General features: G+C 33.3%; 1 protein-coding gene across 2 annotated transcripts in view; it reads left to right on the top strand.

Moving 5' to 3' along the window:
- The window catches only part of LOC143231998 (uncharacterized), a 23373-nt gene extending 814 nt beyond the window's left edge, over positions 1-22559 (top strand). The window contains exons 1-8 of one of the 2 annotated variants that reach the window (XM_076466965.1): positions 1-970; positions 1751-1847; positions 6109-7047; positions 8841-8920; positions 9732-9838; positions 15507-15775; positions 17936-18090; positions 20111-22559. The exon at positions 1-970 is cut by the window's left edge and continues 814 nt beyond it. In XM_076466965.1, coding sequence (XP_076323080.1) covers positions 1766-1847; positions 6109-7047; positions 8841-8920; positions 9732-9838; positions 15507-15775; positions 17936-18090; positions 20111-20269 — 1791 coding nt within the window. In that variant the 5' untranslated portion in view covers positions 1-970; positions 1751-1765 and the 3' untranslated portion in view covers positions 20270-22559. Of the gene's footprint in view, positions 971-1750; positions 1848-6108; positions 7048-8840; positions 8921-9731; positions 9839-15506; positions 15776-16291; positions 16602-17935; positions 18091-20110 lie in introns of those variants that run through there. The other variant, XM_076466966.1, reaches the window with a different exon arrangement.

Below are 22559 nucleotides of genomic sequence, written 5' to 3'. Positions count from 1 at the left end.
TACTAGTTTTTGTAATGCAGTTCAGTCTAATTTTCGTTGACAATCTGGGTTTTTAATTTTTACGAATGATAATAAGTCAACCTGCAATGTTTCTCATGAATTTATCACATATGATGTCTTTAACTAAGATATTGAAAAAGGAACGTTTATCCCAGCACGACTTTAAGGCAAAAATTCATAAAAAAGTTTAAAATAAATAAAAGTAAATAAAAATATTAAAAGATGAATATATTTTATCATAAAAAGTTTACCTTTTTCTCATTGAAACACTATTTACGGACAAAACGAGTGAGAAGCTTGAGTTGTAATGATTAGCAAAGTAATTTTCAACAGAAATGTAAACACAGAGATATAACTAGAGCAGATAAATACATTTGCCAAACTTAAGCTGTTTTTGGGTGGCAGGGGCCATAAAGATGTGGCCTTGAAGCGCTTCCGCATTCTGTTAAGATTATCTGTAACTTGTATTTTACTCGTACTGTATTGCCTCAAGGAACCTCTTGTTCGTGAAGAGTCGAGTTTTACATAAAAAATGGTAAAAAAAGGATAATTCGAGAAAGGACAGAGAAGAAATGGTTAACTGTAAGAACAGGAAGGCGTACCATACAGCCCTGGTGAGTCCATCTTGTAGACAAAGGTAACACTTAACGCAGCTCCGGTTGGATGGCTGAAAAAAACAGAACTAGGCTAAATGCCCAACTTGATCCCCTTTAAGCTCAGGGTTTACTAGGACGGTGACAAAAAGCGTTTTTTTTTTTTTTGTAATGTAGCGATTGGGACACGATGAACGTCTTTATCATCAGAATTCCTTGTAAACGCTTAGGACTAACGACGAGCATATTTTTCAAATACACAGAAAAAGTAGCACATTAATTAATAATTATATGTTCAGGCAAAACGATGATCAGACCGAACGTATTCCAAACAAACGCTGTTATGATCTGAAGTGAAGCTTTCTACTGTGTTTAAGGTAAGTTTTATTTTGACAAACATTTAATTAAACCTAAGTGTGGCTGCTAGACTTCTCAACTAGCTGCAACACACGAGACGTTATTAGGCTGTTCTTATATATTTTACTGACTGTTCTGGTTAACTTATAATTTCCGATTTATCAATGCACGAATTTCTTCGTAAAACATCGTAAAAACCAGGTATCGGTAAATGCTTTTTTGTAATAGAAAAATAGCTTTAGACACCGTGTCAGTAAACCTGGCGTCTGAAGAATTCCCAAGTGTTGTTGATAATAAGAATGATAGGTAATGTTGCTCACAATTTTGAACTTTAAAAGCTTAAAAAGTGACTGATAGTGCTAGTACTTCTAATTCTCAACCAGCTACAATAGATAATTTGTTACTTTTGATAAATTATATATTTCTTTATTCCTTCATATGGCGTATTGCAAACTTACACATCTATTATTAACAGTAATAATTTTCAATTTGTACATTTTAACACCTATTAGGTTATGTCAACGTGCGAACGTAATCTTTATTCTCACGTATGTCGTGACACACTAGCACTCGAGAATTGTGTCTTCCATATGACGCCTATTATTGTTATTTTGCTTTTGTGTAAAGATATATGTATGAACTAATGTATTTAATACCGTTTTACTTTTTAATTATAGCGTATGTTCGTTAAATACGATAGCAGATGTGGTTTGTTGAAATTACGTTGTTTATATAGTCAAACATGACATGTTAAACATGTTTTATTTACCAAATCTTATAACCTTATATTTATTCTAAAGCTAGAAAAATAAGGAATGAAAGGCAAAAAGCAGTTGTTATCACTTCCTCTCAAGGCCTTAATCCAGGGTATAATCACTCTGCAACTCTTTCATCAAGGTAAGCCTATTTTAAGGAAACTGTTCATCATTGTAAAAATATATTTTACGTTATCTTTTGGTTACTTTATCCTAAACGGAAACCAATCTTGAGTCCTATATTGATTCATTTTGATACTCACAAAGAACACAAACTTTAAAATATGATATAATGTATTAATAAAAGCGTTTCTTGATAAAAGGGTTATCGAATTTACCTAATTTATTTCTTCTTGCAAAATATGTAATTAACCCGGAATACAGTATAGGATTCTGGTCCATTAGTACCGATGAACGATAACCACAGAATATAAAAACGAAAAGTCATATAAATTGGTACTGAAAATCCGGATTCAGGCACTGTGTCTTTTAATGGACTCTGTCAAATTTTACGTTTCCCTTGTGGAGTTTACCAGTTATTGTGCATAAATTTGATCAAACTAAGCCAAATATACGAATTACAACCGAAGAGTAAATTGTGATTTGAAGAAGTTACTTTCATCTAGGTTGCCAAAAGTATATGATATCATAGATTTAAAGATAGTAAAATCTTCAAAGCATAACGATGATAATACATCAGTTCACTAATTTATTACCCTTGTTTTTATACAATATTAACAAAAATAACTTTCCAGAAAAATATGTCATTACTCACAAAACAATAGCTAATATGTCATTACTCAGAAAACAATAACTCATATGTCATTACTTACAAAAAATGGCTAATATGTCATTACTTACAAAACAATAACTAATATGTCATTACTCACAAGACAATAGCTGATATGTCATTACTCACAAAACAATAGTTGATGTGTCATTACTCACAAGACAATAGCTGATGTGTCATTACTCACAAGACAATAGCTGATATGTCATTACTCACAAAACAATAGTTAATGTGTCATTACTCACAAAACAATAGCTGATATGTCATTACTCACAAGACAATGGCAAACACATGATTGTCAGCTTCTTTATTACAGCTTTTTGCTGTTGACGTTTTTCTAAGTTAAGCCTCTTACAATACAGCAGTTTATAACAAATAACATAAGGGAAGTGCTTGTCCGTTTATGTAGTCTTTTTCACTAAACTAAACTTTCAAGTAAAAATTAAACACTCAAAGCCAACATGTGTCATTCAAAAACGTACCATGCCTTCCCTTAAACCTCATCAAATTTACATCTTTCACACCTGAAGAAAATGTATTCCAGAGGCCAATCAAATTGTGAAAAAAAATGTTTTTAAAAATTTAAAGTGGCTTCTATCCTGACAAAATTTATATTTATGTCCCCTAGTCCTGTCATTTTCGCCTTTGTGTGCAAAATAAGAAAATACATCGGCACAATCAATTCATTTTAGAATATTAAACACTTTAATCAGATCCCTTCTAATTCTTTTTTTTCTTTTACCTAAGATAAATCAGTTTAAATAAGTTTTAGTCTGGTATAACAACCTCTTCATCTCAGGTGTTATTTTTGTACTTGTCTTTTGAACCATTTCTGACAATTGAATGTCCTTTCTAAGATAAGGTGCCCAAGACTGAATACAATGCTCTAACTAATGACCTATAAAATATAATCCCAACCTAAATACTTTTATTCAGTGTGTTTTATAGATACAACCTAAAACACTGTTTGTCTTCCCATTAGCAACAGCACACTGTTTGGATGGCCTTAGACATCGATCAACCTGAACACCAATATCTTTTTCTTCCATAACATATTTAAGTCTGCTCTCATTAAACCTATTCTGATTATTTAAATTGAAATATTCTACACGTAGATTACCTTGCATTTATTATTAAAGTAGATCTGCCGTTTCTACGCCAAACTAACCAAATAATCCAAATCCTTTAAAAAAATAATAAAATCCTCCTCGCAACCAGTAACGTTCAAATCCTTAATGTCATCAGCAAATTTAAATAATTTATAGACCTATCCTCACCTATGTCATTGATGTAATTTGAAAGGAACAAAATTCCTATAAATAAGCTCTTTACAACAATCTTTTGGTTTCTTCCATCTGACAATTTTTCTATCCAATGAACTAATCCATCCTCTACATCTACAGATTTCATATTTAGCAAGTTTCTTACGTGGAATTTTATTTATTAACTTTTGAAAATCCTGATACACAAAATCCGTACCATTACCCTTATTTACACAAACAGTAATCTCTTAATAGAAATGTCAAAAATTAGTAACGCAAGATTTTTCCCTAGTGAAACCACTTTGACCATCCAAGAAAATGTTAAACGTTTTTAAATGACTGTAAAACATCTGTTACGAAACTTGACAAAGTTCTCGCACCATTGCTATTACACTAAGAGTCCCACAGTTATTTGGACAGTTTTGATTATTTCTCTTGAAAAGACAGGTGTCTTTAATCAGTTCTAGTCTTCTGGCATCTGCTCACTATCTAATATCTTACAGAAGTAGAATCAGTTACCTTGCATATCCAATTCTCAATCTCCTTTAAAACCTTTAACATTCTTTAAACTTCTCACTTTTGTCTGAACAAGCTCACCATAAATGATGTTCGATCTTGTTTCCATCTAGAAACCGGCCCGGCATGGCCAAGCGTGTTAAAGCGTGCGACTCGTAATCTGAGGGTCGCGGGTTCGCATCCCGGTCGCGCCAAACATGCTCGCCCTTTCAGCCGTGGGTGCGTTATAATGTGACGGTCAATCCCACTATTCGTTGGTAAAAAGTAGCCCAAGAGTTGGCGGTGGGTGCTGATGACTAGCTGCCAAATTAAGGACGGCTAGCACAGATAGCCCTCGAGTAGCTTTGTGCGAAATTCCAAAACAAACAAACAAACCATCTAGAAACCATGTAATTGTTTATATAGATAGCGGAACACTAGATGTTTTCCGTGCAAATTCATTTTCATTATTGTAGTTGGATTTCGCTACGTAAACCAGTAAAAACTCAAAAATAGGATGATTGTTATTATTTGTATAAGCATGATTCGTGGTTATCGTACCAGACTATACACCTGAGGTTCCGTGGCTAGCATCCATAGTACATATAACCCTCGAGTAATTTTGTGTGAAATGAAATATACAACTATTTTGATAAAGTTAGATTAAAAGATTTTGATATGCTTTTCTACTCTCAGTAATATATTTTTAGCCGTGATATAGCGGTTTATAAAATGACTTTCATTTTTTATAAGCTCATAGCCTATCATCTCTTGATTAATTTGAGATCTAATTATAGTTTTAGAGTCAGGGGGCCAAACTCTTTCGATTGGTATAATTGACCATGACCAAGGTCTCCTATATTAATTTACTCTAATCTTGCCTAAAATTTAATATAGAGAATAGACTGGTAGAGATTCTGATGAGTAATAAATGGAATCAGATACACGTGCACCCCACAGTTGGTATTGTTGGTGCAAAATAGGGCTAAAAAAAGGAAAAGAAATCGTATAAATTAATATACTTTAAACGGATTTCAAGTGCTGCGGCTATGGAGAATTCCCATTTGTTTACACTTCAAGTCACGTAGAAATCGCAATAATATATTTAAATTAGATATTTTTTGTAATGATGGATAATAATAGCAAACTCCGTTTAATAATAAAGCCTCAACAATTTTTTCGCTTTTAATTTACAAGAACAACAGAATTCCTAATCACATTGACGTCTTTCTTTTCTCAACTACAACAAATAATACAGACACGTTTCGAATATTAAGGGATTTATTTTGACTAATCCGACAATAGAGACAAGTTTCAAGGACTAGAAGGTTTCTTACGATTTATCAACAAACAGAAACAACAATATGTTTATCGTTTTAAATCATAATGAGAGTATTGGTAAAAACAGCGTTGAGGTATTATATAGACATTGCTGATGATCAACTAAAGGGTATCGTATTATTATAAATCACCCTAAATGTGTAGTAACTAATACTTAACATAAAGTGACAATTTACATGAACTTGAAACTCACCTTTCATTAACACACATATTTAGAAGTTGCCATAAGACAGCATTTTTTTCAAAAATATTATATAATGAACTTATAAGAAGACTTTTGTTGTTAAAGAGTTGTTGTTGATTTTTACACTCGCAACTATCAACCAAATGTGTTTTGTATTTTAAAAAGATCAACACGAGGTTGTAATATCTGATGATTAACACTAAGGAATTAAAACTTACAGTGAAACAACACATTTAATGTTTGCTTTAGGTACAAGCTCTAAAATACAACAGAAATATATAGTTCTACGTATTATCCTTCCTACCTGATTGCTCAGTATTTTTCGTTCTAGCTTACAACCTCATTATCCGTCCGAAACCTTGTTACAACGAGAAAGGAGAACAAGGAACTTGTATGTTTGTTTTAGACTGTATAGCCAGGAATGGTTCACATCTCGGTTCATGTAGCGACAGGTATTTGATCGGAAGCTGTTGCGTTCATGATACTTTAAACAAAGTTCCTGGTGAAAATATCTCGCTAGATGTCACTACCACTGACTTCGAAACGCTGAAGGATGCCACGACTGGAACTTTGTACGATATTCAAAAGCCTACAATAGCTGTGACGTTGTCAATATCGAGTAGTGTAGACAATGATGTATCTAGTGGCGTTTCTTCGCCATTAACACAAACATCATCATCCTATGCTTCTTCAACGGCCTATCCACTAAGCTCTAATTTAACACCTATTTCTATAATTGCATTTACAAATCAAGAAGAAAATAGTGTTAGTAACAAACAACCTGTCACTACCATTAAAACTCCACTTGTTATTACAACTCATAATGCAAGTTCTCTCTCATCAGCCACTACCACAATACTTCCAACCATACAAACCATGATAGGTAATATTTCTACCACACAAAGACCTGTCACAGCCGTTAACAGAAGCACGACTTCAAAAACAACACCTTCAACAATAAGTATGATTCCCTTATGGACACATCAAACAGACACAACGACTAGTAAACATTCCATAACACCAGTTCCACCAACTATCACAAAAAGTTCAACAACACATAAAACTATGACAACCAAAAATTCCTCAACAACAACTTCCATGACTTCAAACTTTCCCATACTATCTACAACAACCAGAACTACAAAAATTCCTAGAACAACAACTATCATCACAAGGGAACCCCTGAGAACAATGTCACCGTTTGCAATTAACATGAAAGACAATACATTTTGGGATTTTTTCAACAGGCAGCATATAAATCAAGACAAAGGTAAGTTCAAATTAGTATTGGACATTGTTATTGTATTTCTCGTTATACTCGTTTTTCCAGTGGAGATTTTTTTTATATAGAAACTTTTATTTTAGATCCAAGAAACGGAAGGTTTATTTTTTTGTAAATTTGTCTATTTAAACAAGAGAGTGAATCAAATAATATTTATTTTGTTCCATCAGCTTGAATATTCAGTAACCCAGTTAAGTAACGAGACAGATAAGAATTAAAGAAATCTACAATGGTCCCTTGGGGAGTTTACGGATCTACTACTCTAAAATCCAAAGTTCGATTCCCCGCGGTAGATAGAGAGCAAGTAGCTGATTGAAGCTTTGCGCTGAAAACAAATTAAACAACACCTATAGAGTCCGAACGGACGTACTCTTGCAAGCATAGAATTTTAATATTTTGCTTTAAAACAAAATCAGATTAGGTTATCTGCTGTTAGCATTCTAAGCCTACCGTTGTCCCACCAGGTTACAACTCATTTAAGAAGAAAGACGAAACATTCGTTCTTGAAACCCATCAACATACTTTTGAATTTTCAAACATGAGAAAGTATATTTATTAACACTCCCTTTCTTTCATCTTTTACTCCGGAACTGCTTATGAAAGTTGACAGTTATTTTCCTAAGACAGGTATCACAGTTTATAAACACTAGCAAACACCCTGAAGCTGTATATTGTGCAGATGAATAGTAGAATATACCAAAACCCCAGCCTTTGAAAAACGGGTTCCAATTCGATATCATGGCGAATATTAAGCTATACATTAGACTATTTTATGTCATTTTCTATACTAGACATAAAAAACACTTTAATAATAGTTTCTGAATTTATGGATATCAAACACAGGTATACTATATAACTTACATATCTAAGTGTCTGTTAAGCCGATATTAATTTCATCAGTTACCACATCAGTGCCATCTTGAATAACCAGAGGAAAGACTAAGTCGATAAGAAACACCCCATGCATTGCTTATCCCGCTATAGAGATTACTGTGAAATATTTAAAGGTTTTGACTAAAGATATATTTTAGAACATCAAGTTAATAATCCTATAAAAGTTTTATTATAAATCAAATTACAGGAAAGGACTTTTCTGTTAAATAGAACATATTTAACCATTAGAAAATGTAACAAAGAGACTAAAAAGCACCGCAATATATGATGCCTGCTAAATCACAAAATTTTGGTATGTTTACGTGACCAAAACATGAAATATATATTATAATATTTAGAATACAACAATTATTTTTGTATTTTATATCGTTTTATGAAATGGTAAGTACTAATGTCTCGACGTGTTTTAATTGACTTAATTGTATGTAATTTTTCGAAAAAAAACCTAAAAGATAAGAAATCTTAAATGAACTTCTTCGTCTTTATTACTCGTATGTACACGTATCAGAAGTCAGATATTAAACAAAATATCTGATTTTCTGCTCTTTAAGTATAAAAAATTTCTGTCAAAGAATTTTAGAGACGAGAAGAAGAAAACCAACATGAAATTACCATTTGACTTTATCTGTAGATTCTTCTAAAGGATCCTGTTACAAACCAAAACACAGGAAGAATCTCAGTAAGATATTATTATTTATCACAACCAGAAAAAGAGAATGGAAGCTATTATTTCTTAAATCTAAAAGGCACCTGTCAGAATGATATTCAAACATATTATGATCTCATTGTGGGTGTTTCTCAGAAAACTAACTCTGCTGAAGCAGTAAACATCGTTTCTGATACTTCAGTTGTGTCTGAGTTTTAACACTGTGACTTTTTTTTTTCAGACTGTGGAATTCCACCCTTACACTCAAGAATAAAAATTGTTGGTGGAAAACAAACCGTTTTTGGGACTTGGCCGTGGCAGGTAAGAAGAGTATTCAAGTAATCAAAAACTGTTTTATTCAGATTGGTTTTTGAATTTCGTGTAAAGTTACACTACACAAGAACTATCTGCGCTATCCATCCCTAATTTACCAATGTAGGACTAGAGGGAAAGCAGCTAGCCGTCACCACTCACCGCAAACTCTTGAGCTATTCTTTTACTCGGATTGACCGACACATTATAATTCCTTCCGTGGATGAAAGGGCGAACATGTTTCGTATGAAGGGGGTTTTATTCGGTGCAATACGTTTGATAAGACATATTTTCTCCCTTAATTTCTGGATAAATGTTAACAAAAATAATAAATTAGCCTTGAAATTGCCTCGTATTTTTAATTTCCTTATTGTTCATTAGGTAAACATGTATTAAAGTTTGGTAATATTATTTTGTAATTTTAACGTTAATACATATATTCAAATTTCAACAATTTGTATTAACACATAATTTAACATTTGTTTCTTTTGTTTATGTTCCCTTTTGAGGTTAAAACTTTTCTAAAACAAGAAAGATGACTGTACGTTTCATAAATTATTTCTTTATGCCAAGCCCTACACTGATACAGCAGTAGGCTTACAACGTTGAAAATCGGGTTTCGATATCCATAGTAGGCAGAGCATAGATAGCCCATTGTTTAGTTTTGTGTTTAACTGCAAAGAAACAAACGAACTTTAAGCCAATATATTTTAATACTGGGTGTAAAAAAGCTGTGATAATGTTTCGTGTATTAATGTATGTATAACACAGGTATAACATACATAATATGATGTGGTATGTCTATAACTTATATATCCAGGTGTCCGTCAGGTGGATATCGACTTCTAGTACCATCAGTTACCACAGGTGCGGAGGTGCTATTTTGAATAAGCAATGGATTGCCACAGCTGGACATTGTGTTGATGAGTAAGTTTATATTCCAAGAACCATTGGAAACGTACATACAGTTAAACAGTTTTAATACGGTTAAACACAAGTTTTGTATGAAACAACTCATTTTATTACTTGTTGCGTTTTTAATGCCACTCAGTATATATCAAAACTTCAGTCCTTGAAAAACAGGTACTAATTCAAGATAATGGCAAGTATTAAAATATACATGAGACTATATCATGCTAATTCCTAAACATTGCAATTAGTCCTACTTAGGTGTCCTAACCAATACTGAACACTCGATATCAAATGTATGATAGATTTTTGAATGTTTATTGTTCATTTTCTAATTACAGCAAATGTAACACTCTTAACACCAAGTTACTTCCAACAGATACTTTGTATTCGCTTCATTACTGCCTCCTGGTGGCTCTTTGGGATTATAGCACTAAACAGAACGCAGATGGTACATTCTATATCTTTACGCTTAATAACAAACTTATATATGGTTACTCTACTTTTCTCTACAGAAGTCTCCGTGGTAACCGAGCTGTAAAGCAAACCATGATTCTGAATTCTGGTAATTATTAAATTTTACAAGGTTTTGTTGCATAGTAACTAATTGAATATTTTAGTAATTAGATCTTCAAATATATTTAAAGGTATCTTAGTGCTTTGTAGCATAAAAACTCAAACACAAAATATATTTTTAAGATTGAAATATATGTTTGTTTGTTTTGACTTTCGCGCAAAGCTACACGAGGGCTATCTGCGCTAGCCGTCCCTAATTTAGCAGTGGGAAAGGCAACTAGTCATCACCACCTATTGTCAACTCTTGGGCTACTCTTTTAGTCCCGATAATGGGATTAACTATCACATTATAACGCTCCCACAACTGATAGAGCTAGAATGTTTAGTGCGACGGGGATTCGAGTCGAGTGCCTTAACCACCAGGCCATGCTAGACCTGAAATATATGTATTAAAGCAACTTTAAACGGACAAAATATTTGTTGGGCTCGACTGAATAGAGTTAGTTTGGTTTGGTTTGAATTTCGCGCAAAGCTACAAGAGAGCTATCTGCGCTAGCCGTCCCTAATTTAGCAGTGTAAAACTAGAAGGAAGGCAACTAGTCGTTACCACCCACCGCCAACTTTTGGGCTACTCTTTTACCAACGAATAGTGGGATTAACTGAAACATTATAACGCCTACATGGCTCAAAGGTCTAGCATGTGTGACCGGGATTCGAACCCGCAGAATAGGGTTAGTACGATAGTGTTACATTAACAACAAGAAAATCAAAATAGGATAGTTTTAGCTAATAATCCAAAAAATGGTACTGAGTTTAGTTTATTGAAAAATTTAATACACAGTCACCATCACCTTCGTTCATAACTTTAAATCAACAATACTCCAACTTTTAAAAAAAAAGTCAAATGTTTACTCATCTGACTCATAATATTCTATATACCTAAAACACCACTCAATTTCATTTTATATGGGAATTTTCTGAAGTAAGATTTTACAAAAGAGGAAATCCTTAATGGTTGCGGCGCTTGAAATTCTTTTGTGCAGGATTAGAGTAAATTAATCTATGAGCTATATTTTTAGAATCTAGTACCAAGTTTGTTATTTGTCGTATTTCTTGACAGTTCCATTTGAACAGCGTACCAAACGCCACGAGACAATTGTTATGGTGTGAACGTCTTTTCTTAGGTGGCAAGTAATGATTATAACAATTACACTTGTGATAAAACATTAATAAGTGGCGTATTATATTATTTAACAAAGTAGTCTTTATTTTTTGCCATAGGGATTTTCCAAAATGAGAAGAATGTTTAATAATAGTATCCCAATCATACTTTGTTCGCCATATTTATTCCGACGACGTTTTTCACGCAATTCACAGCTCGTTAGGGGTACAACAGACACAGCAGTAATGGGAATACTATTTATTTAAAACAATATTGCAACAAAAGGTTTTATTATGTGAAATCCTGTCCTAACGTGATTATAATTAATCATACTTGTTATAAAACATTAGTATTAGGCCTATTATCTTTTTAACACAACATTCTACACTCAGTCCCTCAGGGCTTTTCAATAAGAAAAAAGTGATATATTCGATAGTATTTCAACCATTACTGTGTTCATTATATTCATCGCTGATGATTAATTAAGTTTAGTACAGAATTAGGTCAGCTACAACTCGACAAACACATCTGGATTTAAAGATTCCAAACTTCTAACATTCTTAACATCTTTAGTCATGTCTTCCCCAAACCCTTCCCATCTGTGGTGGAATAATTTCAAAGGATTTTAACCTATGGCCATGTGATAAAACCTCCAGATCTGAACCCTCTCCAACAACTCAAAGTAATTTCTAAAATAAGGTTACTGAATACAATATTCCTCATGTGGTATAATACGGACTTTTATAAGGTGAACTGATAGTTTTCTTGAACTACAATTAAAGAACATGTTATGTTTCTGGTGCATTAAGCAGGTTTTGTATTTGTTATTTATGTTTTATTGATGAATGATACTGTGAAACATGATTCTATTATGCATGACACTTGAGCAAATGTAATTATTTAAACTGGCAATGTCTCAAGTTTCTATAGACTTTTAACCAATAGCACTTCCAAAATGTTATCTGTTTCAGAAAATGAACGATTGGTCAGTAAAATTGTAAAATGCAGTGATAAGGGTCCAAAAAATTAGTCTAAAACTAGAATAGAAGGAGGCGTTGTCATGTTGGGTGACCACTAAGGATCAGTTCTTATAGCGTCGTCCTATCTGAGCAGCAAAAAAGTTTCTGTTTTATCTTAAAAGAGTCAATGTCAGGATTAATATCCAATAAACGTTATCACTACTGGATAGGTTTAATTTGGGTTTCATTTTTTTGAAAACTCTGAAATTTCTTCAATACGTCTAAATACGGTGTGAAATTCCTAAAACGAAACATTTGAGGTGGATAAACTAACATCTTCTATCTTTCATAAATCGTGGGTGTGCAATACAATGTCAGAGAATGCTTGAATTTTTTATCAATTAATACTTTAGACAATTATTACTTAGATGTTAAAAAGTGTTCTTTCACCATAATGTAATAATGGAACTTGCATTATGATAGTTGACAGTAATCTTCATGTCAGTTTCATGCAAACTTATCGTTGTTCTTTCTGTAAAAAGAATAAAAGAAAACTATTGTCGTTGAAGCTTGACCAATCATTGGCCAGTTCTTAGGGAAACAAACAACGTTTTTCCTCAGATTGCAAATCAATATTTTTTTTATTCTACCCTTTCTTCCGTGTTCAGTTTTACCTAAATCTGATTAATTAGTGCTCTCACACGGTATATGTAGCCTACATTTAAATTTTACAGCTTAACATTTCAATGAAGATTCTGATCTTACTTTAAGAATCAATACCAAATCGATAAGATATTATTATAATGAAATACTAAGCAAGGAAACAGGGTTGACAAATCAACGGCTACTCAACACTATAAGGTACAAAAACACCTAATCTTGGTATTTAACACCTCATACAAAAACATACCAGCATCACTATAAGTTAACAGATGAGTAACACATACCAGCATCACTATAAGTTAACAGATGAGTAACACATACCAGCATCACTATAAGTTAACAGATGAGTAACATACCAGCATCACTACAAGTTAACAGATGAGTAACATACCAGCATCACTACAAGTTAACAGATGAGTAACATACCAGCATCACTACAAGTTAACAGATGAGTAACACATACCAGCATCACTCTGAGTTAACAGATGAGTAACACATACCAGCATCACTCTAAGTTAACAGATGAGTAACATACCAGCATCACTCTAAGTTAACAGATGAGTAACATACCAGCATCACTACAAGTTAACAGATGAGTAACACATACCAGCATCACTATAAGTTAACAGATGAGTAATACATACCAGCATCACTATAAGTTAACAGATGAGTAACATACCAGCATCACTACAAGTTAACAGATGAGTAACACATACCAGCATCACTCTGAGTTAACAGATGAGTAACACATACCAGCATCACTCTAAGTTAACAGATGAGTAACATACCAGCATCACTACAAGTTAACAGATGAGTAACACATACCAGCATCACTCTGAGTTAACAGATGAGTAACACATACCAGCATCACTCTAAGTTAACAGATGAGTAACACATACCAGCATCACTATAAGTTAACAGATGAGTAACATACCAGCATCACTACAAGTTAACAGATGAGTAACATACCAGCATCACTACAAGTTAACAGATGAGTAACACATACCAGCATCACTCTGAGTTAACAGATGAGTAACACATACCAGCATCACTCTAAGTTAACAGATGAGTAACATACCAGCATCACTCTAAGTTAACAGATGAGTAACACATACCAGCATCACTATAAGTTAACAGATGAGTAACACATACCAGCATCACTATAAGTTAACAGATGAGTAACATACCAGCATCACTCTGAGTTAACAGATGAGTAACATACCAGCATCACTACAAGTTAACAGATGAATAACATACCAGCATCACTCTGAGTTAACAGATGAGTAACACATACCAGCATCACTATAAGTTAACAGATGAGTAACATACCAGCATCACTACAAGTTAACAGATGAATAACATACCAGCATCACTCTGAGTTAACAGATGAGTAACACATACCAGCATCACTATAAGTTAACAGATGAGTAACATACCAGCATCACTACAAGTTAACAGATGAGTAACATACCAGCATCACTACAAGTTAACAGATGAGTAACATACCAGCATCACTACAAGTTAACAGATGAATAACATACCAGCATCACTCTGAGTTAACAGATGAGTAACACATACCAGCATCACTATAAGTTAACAGATGAGTAACATACCAGCATCACTACAAGTTAACAGATGAGTAACATACCAGCATCACTACAAGTTAACAGATGAGTAACATACCAGCATCACTACAAGTTAACAGATGAGTAACATACCAGCATCACTACAAGTTAACAGATGAATAACATACCAGCATCACTCTGAGTTAACAGATGAGTAACACATACCAGCATCACTATAAGTTAACAGATGAGTAACATACCAGCATCACTACAAGTTAACAGATGAGTAACATACCAGCATCACTACAAGTTAACAGATGAGTAACATACCAGCATCACTACAAGTTAACAGATGAGTAACACATACCAGCATCACTCTAAGTTAACAGATGAATAACATACCAGCATCACTCTGAGTTAACAGATGAGTAACACATACCAGCATCACTATAAGTTAACAGATGAGTAACATACCAGCATCACTACAAGTTAACAGATGAATAACATACCAGCATCACTCTGAGTTAACAGATGAGTAACACATACCAGCATCACTCTAAGTTAACAGATGAGTAACATACCAGCATCACTCTAAGTTAACAGATGAGTAACATACCAGCATCACTATAAGTTAACAGATGAGTAACATACCAGCATCACTACAAGTTAACAGATGAGTAACATACCAGCATCACTACAAGTTAACAGATGAGTAACATACCAGCATCACTACAAGTTAACAGATGAGTAACATACCAGCATCACTATAAGTTAACAGAGGAGTAACATTTTCTTATAATTGACTTTCATTTATCTTTTAGCCTGCTTTTCTCTCAGATTCGAATCAGAATGGGAGATCACGACTTTACTAACGTCATGGAACCCTATCCATACGTGGAGCGAGAAATACGACAGATAATTGTTCATCCTGCCTACAATTTCTTCACCTATGAAAATGACTTAGCTTTGGTGAAACTGGAGGAACCCATTGAGTACCGACCTCACATTGTCCCCATTTGTCTGCCACCAACCGATGATTTTCTCGTAGGAAAAAACGCCAGTATCATCGGATGGGGTCGCTTGATTGAAGGTAGGCATGACGTATTACGGAAAGAACGATATTTTGTTTCAAATAAAAATGAATGTTCGTTTGGGAGAAATGGAAGCATTGACTCTCTGAATATTTTATATATTTTTGATAGCATGGTCAGTAATTAATTAGTTTTTTAGATCATGGATAACAAATTCCTATCGTCTGTCTGGTGTCTGAAATGGAAACTTTGTTAATATTGTATATATATTTTTAATTAATTTTTATAGATCACAGAAAACAAGTTTCTATCATCTGTCTGGTGCCTGACCAAAAGTTGAATACGTTTCTCCAGAGACATAGTTGTTTACTTGTTGTTTCATCATGAATAATTACTTTAAAATAATGCACGTTCACTGTGTTTACATATTAGTTCTGATGCAGCTTTAGTTTATACAAATGTTGATGATTTAAAAAGGATAATTACTTCTTGTTATCGTAAAATGTTGAACTTAACATAAAGTATAGACAGCAATATCAGCCTAGATTGTTTGTTTTTTTGAATTTCATGCAAAGTTACTCGAGGGTTATCTGCGCAAGTCGTCCCTAATTTAGCAGTGTAAGACTACAGGAAAAGCAACTAGTCATCACCACCCACCGCCAACTCTTGGGCTACTCTTTTACCGACGAATAGTGAGATTGACCGTAACATTATAACGCCTTCACGACTGAAAAGGCGAGCATGTTTGGTACGACGGAGATTCGAACTCATGACCCTTGGATTACGAGTTGAACGCCTTAACTTACCGGGCCGTATCAGCCTAGAAGGCTTAATTATTACATTGATGTATTTTTGAAGAGAGTTGACAACATAACCCACGTACAGAAAATGGTATTATGAAATATAAAATTATAGGGTTAACAAACGTTTTTAATATTTACTTGATAAAAGTATTTTAAAAATGACAAGATTTCCTACGCATTACTTTTGGTTCCAGTGTCGCAAATCAAAGGCTGACAACTGTGGATCTACGAAATACAGTTTATCTAATTGAGACGTACTTAAAAAAAAAATCAAATATTTACAAAACTATCCATGTTGTAGACATTTGCTTTGCCAGTTGTAACGTTTACTATAATTTATTAATCACTGAATGTTCGTTTGTGCAACAAATTGTCGGACAGAATGTTTGAAGCCATTGCAGTCAAGTACTACACTCAAGTTTAAGCTTTGAACAAATAAGACGCATTTTAAATTATTTTAATCGAATATCAGTAAAAATATTCCGAAAATAGAGAGCGTTAAGAGAGGCCTAATAAATATATTAACACTATATATTGCAATAGCATAATTATCATCGATTGTTTGTTTGGTTGGTTCAGAACCTCGTATAACTGTTTCTAGTTTTGAATTTAAGATTAAGGGGAATTAAACTAATTTTCTGGCTATTCTCGTCTGGTCGAATGATAAGATTTTATCTTCACTCTTATATGTTACCTACTTTTATAAAGCGTGGTGTATGTTTGCAGGAAAGGGTCGTTGACCATGAATCCCTGAGTTCACATTCCAGGCAGACAGTTTCCTGATTAAAACACGTATAAAATTTACCTAATCGTGATAAGTAACTATTTTAATGACATCTTAAAATAAAGTAACACTGTTTGTTATTATTATTAGACGTACAAGGTATAGGAATCGTATGTGGAAAGCAAATGTTTATAATTCCCTGCATATCTTCGACACGTGTTTGTTTGTTTCTTGAATTTTTCACAAAGCTGCACAATAGCTATCTGCGCTAGCCGTCATTAATTAGGGAATGTAAGATACCACCCACCGCCAACTCATGGGCCACTCTTTTACCAACCAATAGTGGGATATTGATCTTCACATTATAACGCCCCCACTGCTGAAAAGGCGAGCCTGTTTGGTGTGAGGGGGATTGAACCCGTGACCCTCAAATTACAAGTCGAGCGCTCTAACCACCGCGCCATGTCGTGCCATCTTCGTTTGACATTGATGAAACTTCCATAAATCTTCGTTTGTACGGTTTGTGTTAATAGTAAACACAATGTAAAAAAGTTATTTCGTAAAAAAAAAAGTTTTATTCTATAAGGTCAGCTATTGTTATTTGTAACGACCTTTCCGTGCAATATATTGTTAAATAAGCTACAAAGTTTCCTTAGGCAAGGCAATGATTTTTTATTTATGTTTTTAAACAGATGGACCTCTTTCACCCACTCTACAAGAGGTCCATGTCCCCATCCTTAGCAAGAAGAAATGCGAGAACATGTTTCTAAGTGCAGGAATAAAACAAAATATTTCTGATATATTTCTGTGTTCCGGACTTGAGGATGGAGGGAAAGACTCTTGTCAGGTAGCTCACCCATGCATTTTGAATCATTACAGAAGTCCTTAATGTGTAATAGGAATCGTCTTTTTTATTTTGTTGTTTTTGTTTAGGATTAAGTTAAACTATTTTTGTATAGTTAAGGCTTTGAACTTTTGTTTAGATAAATACAAATACACCAACATTTTACGATATTTTGCAAATATTTTGGACAGTTTACATGGTTTTGTGTGTACGTATGTACGTCTTTCGTTTCATATAATATTTTCTTCATGATGCTTAAGCAAGTACTTTGAAAATATGGATGTAAATTAGTGATAAAATTGATAGGAAGGAGATCAAAACTATTTTACGTAGTCTGTTTGTCTGCGTTCTTACTCCGCTAGAAACCGAGTTTCTATACCCGCTGTAGGTAGAACAGCAATAGCTTTGCTGACAGCTTTATACAGTGTATTCTAGAGTTGATTGTCACCGGTTTTTGTCTTCTCTTTCACATTGAAAAATAAAAATATTTTTTTTATAAAACATCAGGTTTTGAGTCATTGTATTTGACTGAACCCTATTGACCTCTGAACTGGTTGATGAGATATAAGGCATTGTTTAGATTAAAAAGTTCAATTTCTAAACCAACATTTTCCCACTTTATTTAGAACCAGAAGAAAATGTTGGTGATCACTGAAACTGCACCAAATGATTTCCATTGTTAAATAGAAACAGAAAAGAAAAACACAACTGCTATTCAGTGCAGGACACGTATAATACTAACGCGTATTCTTTCACTTTTTCTTCAATGTTGATAATTTTAAACGTCAATCCAGTTCGAAATATAAAGACCACCTTCAATGATTATTTAGTAAAGTGTTTTCCGATTTATTTTAGGTGGATCTTTAACTATATAATTTTTGTTAATTTTGGACTTCAGAAACTGCACAATACAGAGGTTAAATGGTTACAGTAGTTGGTAGTCACGTGCGAGTGGCGTATTAATATATCACTCGAGTCGGTATTTTCTGTTTTTCTTTTTAATTATCATTGTTACAGCAAGTTATTTCAATACAATCAAAATTAATTCAGATACTAATATAGTAATTAAGATTCGAATTAGAAGATGGCGCTCGTTACAGTTTGACTAAATCCCATTGGTGCAGGTCTCTGTTTTTCTCCATCCAGTAAGTTTGATTCTTCAGTTAATACCTGGTTTAGTACTAGAAATGATATTATTCAGGATATCTAGTTTCAAACGTTTTTAGTCCGAAGTCTGTAAATGTTTGGAACATTTTACATTGATTTTAATACCATAAGGTGATAGATAAATTTATAACTATTCGACAAAAATTAACTGAATAATCATTCTGAAGCAATTTTCATTAATTTATAATGAAGTTATTATAAGTTAGACACATAGTAAGATCTACGAATGTTCAGTACGTGACTTGTCCTCGTACTTACCACGTGCATTCTGATTAATACACATCGCAATCTTATTTTGAATGAAAAACGGTAAGTGTCTTGGGTAATAGAACTTTTGTTGGTTTTGTTTGGAATTTCACGCAAAGCGACGCGAAAGCTATCTGCGCTAGCCGTCCCTTATTTAGCGGTGTAAGATTAGAGGGAAGGCAGCTAGTCATCACCACCCATCGCCAACTCTTGGGCTACTCTTTTACCAACGAATAGTGGGATTGACCGTTAAATTATAACGCCCCCACGATTGAAAGGACGAGCATACTTGGTGTGACGGGGATTCGAACCTTCGATCATCAGATTACGAGTTGCGTGCCTTAACCACCTGGCCATGTCGGACTACTGTTGTTGTTAGAAAGCGCGAAGACATTGAGAAAAATTATCGATTTTTATTTTGTTCTATTCTGAGCAAATACAGAATACTGATTCACCTCTTTAACTACTATTATTATTTATATTATGTCAAAAGATTGTAGTATTCGTCAAAATACGAGTCAGTGTGTCTTTAAAAAGTCTTATTTGTTGTTTTTTTAATGTTTTGATAATAAAGTTTGGCTAATGTTTTTTGTTTTGTTTTTTATTGTAGGGAGATTCTGGGGGACCAGTCCAAGTCCGGAGTAAAAACGGGCGATGGTTTCTAGCAGGTATAGTTTCATGGGGAATTGGATGTGCTGAACCCAACATGCCAGGAATTAGTACTAGAATCTCTATGTTTAAGGATTGGATATTGGAGAATATACGATAGGTTCTTCCTCCATTAATTTAATTACATGTTCTCTTGAACAAGACTATAAATTCATTTGTACAGCAAATAAAAAAAAACACATAAATAACGTATTAATTATTTTTAAAGATTTTTATAATAATCTTTACAGTCCATTAGATGATTTTTCCTTCGTGCTAATTTATTTTATACATGTCGTATTTATTTATTTGTTATAAAGTACAAAACTACACACTGGGCTGTCTTGTTCTGCTCACTTAGGGTATTGAAACCCAGTTTTCAACGTTATGAGCCCATTGACTTTTCGAGGCCCATGTTTTACTTGCAACTGATGTCATTAGTTTTGTCATTATTTATTGGCGAGTTCGAATGTAAATGTCCCTCGCTGGAAAAGTGCTAAATCTTCGACTTCCTCGATGGACACAGCAAATAACCGATATGACTTTCCTGTAAGAAAACACACACACCAATGTGTACACATATGCTTCATTTTAGTTTTTTAATTTTTCATTTAAAAATTATTCCAGTTTTATAGCTGTTACTTAAGTTCATAGAAATCGTTTTCGGAAGCAAATAATCTAATACTTCTAAAAGTTAAATGATTTTTAAACGCATAGTTTTAAAACTCTAACGGGTATCTAAATAAATATGAAAAACCATTTTTCAAAATATGATAAATTTACGAGTCTTACACAAACATCTTTCTAAGTTAATTGAATTATTGGTTACTTACTTTAACCAATTGGTTACTTTAGATTACTTCTCCAATTTCAATTATTGTTTTAATTAGATAATTACGGGGATCTAATATCTGGTCAATGAAATGGTACAAAATTACATATTCATTATTATATTCTAATAATTTCTTTTTTTAATTAATGTAAGTAGATTTATGTTGTAGTTTTAATATTTTGTTGTTATTATAGTAATGATATTAATAAGATGTTTGGTGGAATGTACTATTTTCTGATATAGAATGATAATTGTTGTTAAGGTTACAAAACAATGTTTACGAGTGGTTGGCCTTACTCTACATATACAAGTGTTAGAAATAATATTAATCCTCAGAAATTTCAAAGACTTCTCGATTGATGGTATACGGTTTTCTGTTAAAACACATCGAAATTTTCATTCGACGTTTCATTTCGTAATATTCAATCTCTTTTTAATCTAAGTCCCAAACTTCTGTAATTAAAAGCGCCCTCTTAGTGATAAAATATGAAAGTTAAATATCTTAGTAGTTTAATTACCTCGGCATTAATTACTTTTGAAATCAAAGCTGTCAGGTAGGAATATGCCACAGTCAAAGACAAAGGGAGGTAAAAAAACAAACGAACTTAGAAATCGAGACTTTATACAATATTACAATGTTTCGCCAATAGAAAAGTTATTTGGGTTCCAAAAATGATATTAAAAAAAATTCTTTAACCGAATATTCGAATGTTTTGTGTGAATATCTGTGATAAACGGTAAGAGTTTTTAATTTCATTCATAATACAGAACTACGTAAAATATTATAAATGTAGGAACAAATGTAACTTCGAGAGTTTGCATAAAATGTAGAGTGCGCTGATGTTGAAAACAGTAATAAATGAATTACTACAGTTAATCACATCAACGTTAATAACATCATAGAGAACTTGTTGATTTAGCACAATGCACCCCAGTTAAATGTAATGCAAGAAAAGTAGACGATAACGAATACAATTCAATACACCCAGTAAACTACGTGTTTCACAAGGTGAACTTCCTTCTGAAGAATGTGGTTCGTTTGCTCGTTTTAACGCAAAGCTACACAAGGGTTTAACTGTGGAAGTCTAACCCCGCCTCTAAGCGTCTGTAAACTTACAACTGATCCATAAGTGGATGAAGAATAAAGTCTACTTTCTGAAATCGTTCAGATTAGGAAATTCCTCTTTGAGAGTTTTGAAAATTTTATAGAACAAAAAACAAAACCAAATCTAACAACCGTCAGTTGGGCACCAGCTAAAAAGGGTAATAAGTTTTGAAACGCAAGAAATTAAATAATACTATGAAAATTAATTACACTATAAACAGATTGGACAAATATTTTGAATTTAAAGATGAAAAATTAAAATATGACAGGTAAAGTTTCTAAGAGTTTTATTTTATTTGTAACCTGACTAGTGTGATTCAGTATCGTACGGATTAGTACTTGAAATGGTTGTGAAAAAGGCCTGTTTTTCTTCTTTGATATCTGATAATAGCGCTGATGCTAATAAAAATGACAGAAATGAAAAAGTGAATGTTTTGTTTGTTTGTTTCTTTTTCAATTTCGCGCAAAACTACA

Source organism: Tachypleus tridentatus, chromosome 11 (assembly GCF_004210375.1).
Source record: "Tachypleus tridentatus isolate NWPU-2018 chromosome 11, ASM421037v1, whole genome shotgun sequence".
In the NCBI taxonomy this organism is placed as follows: Eukaryota; Metazoa; Arthropoda; class Merostomata; order Xiphosura; family Limulidae; genus Tachypleus; species Tachypleus tridentatus.
Note: the sequence above shows the minus strand (reverse complement) of the source record. Positions and strands in the feature narration are given on the sequence as shown.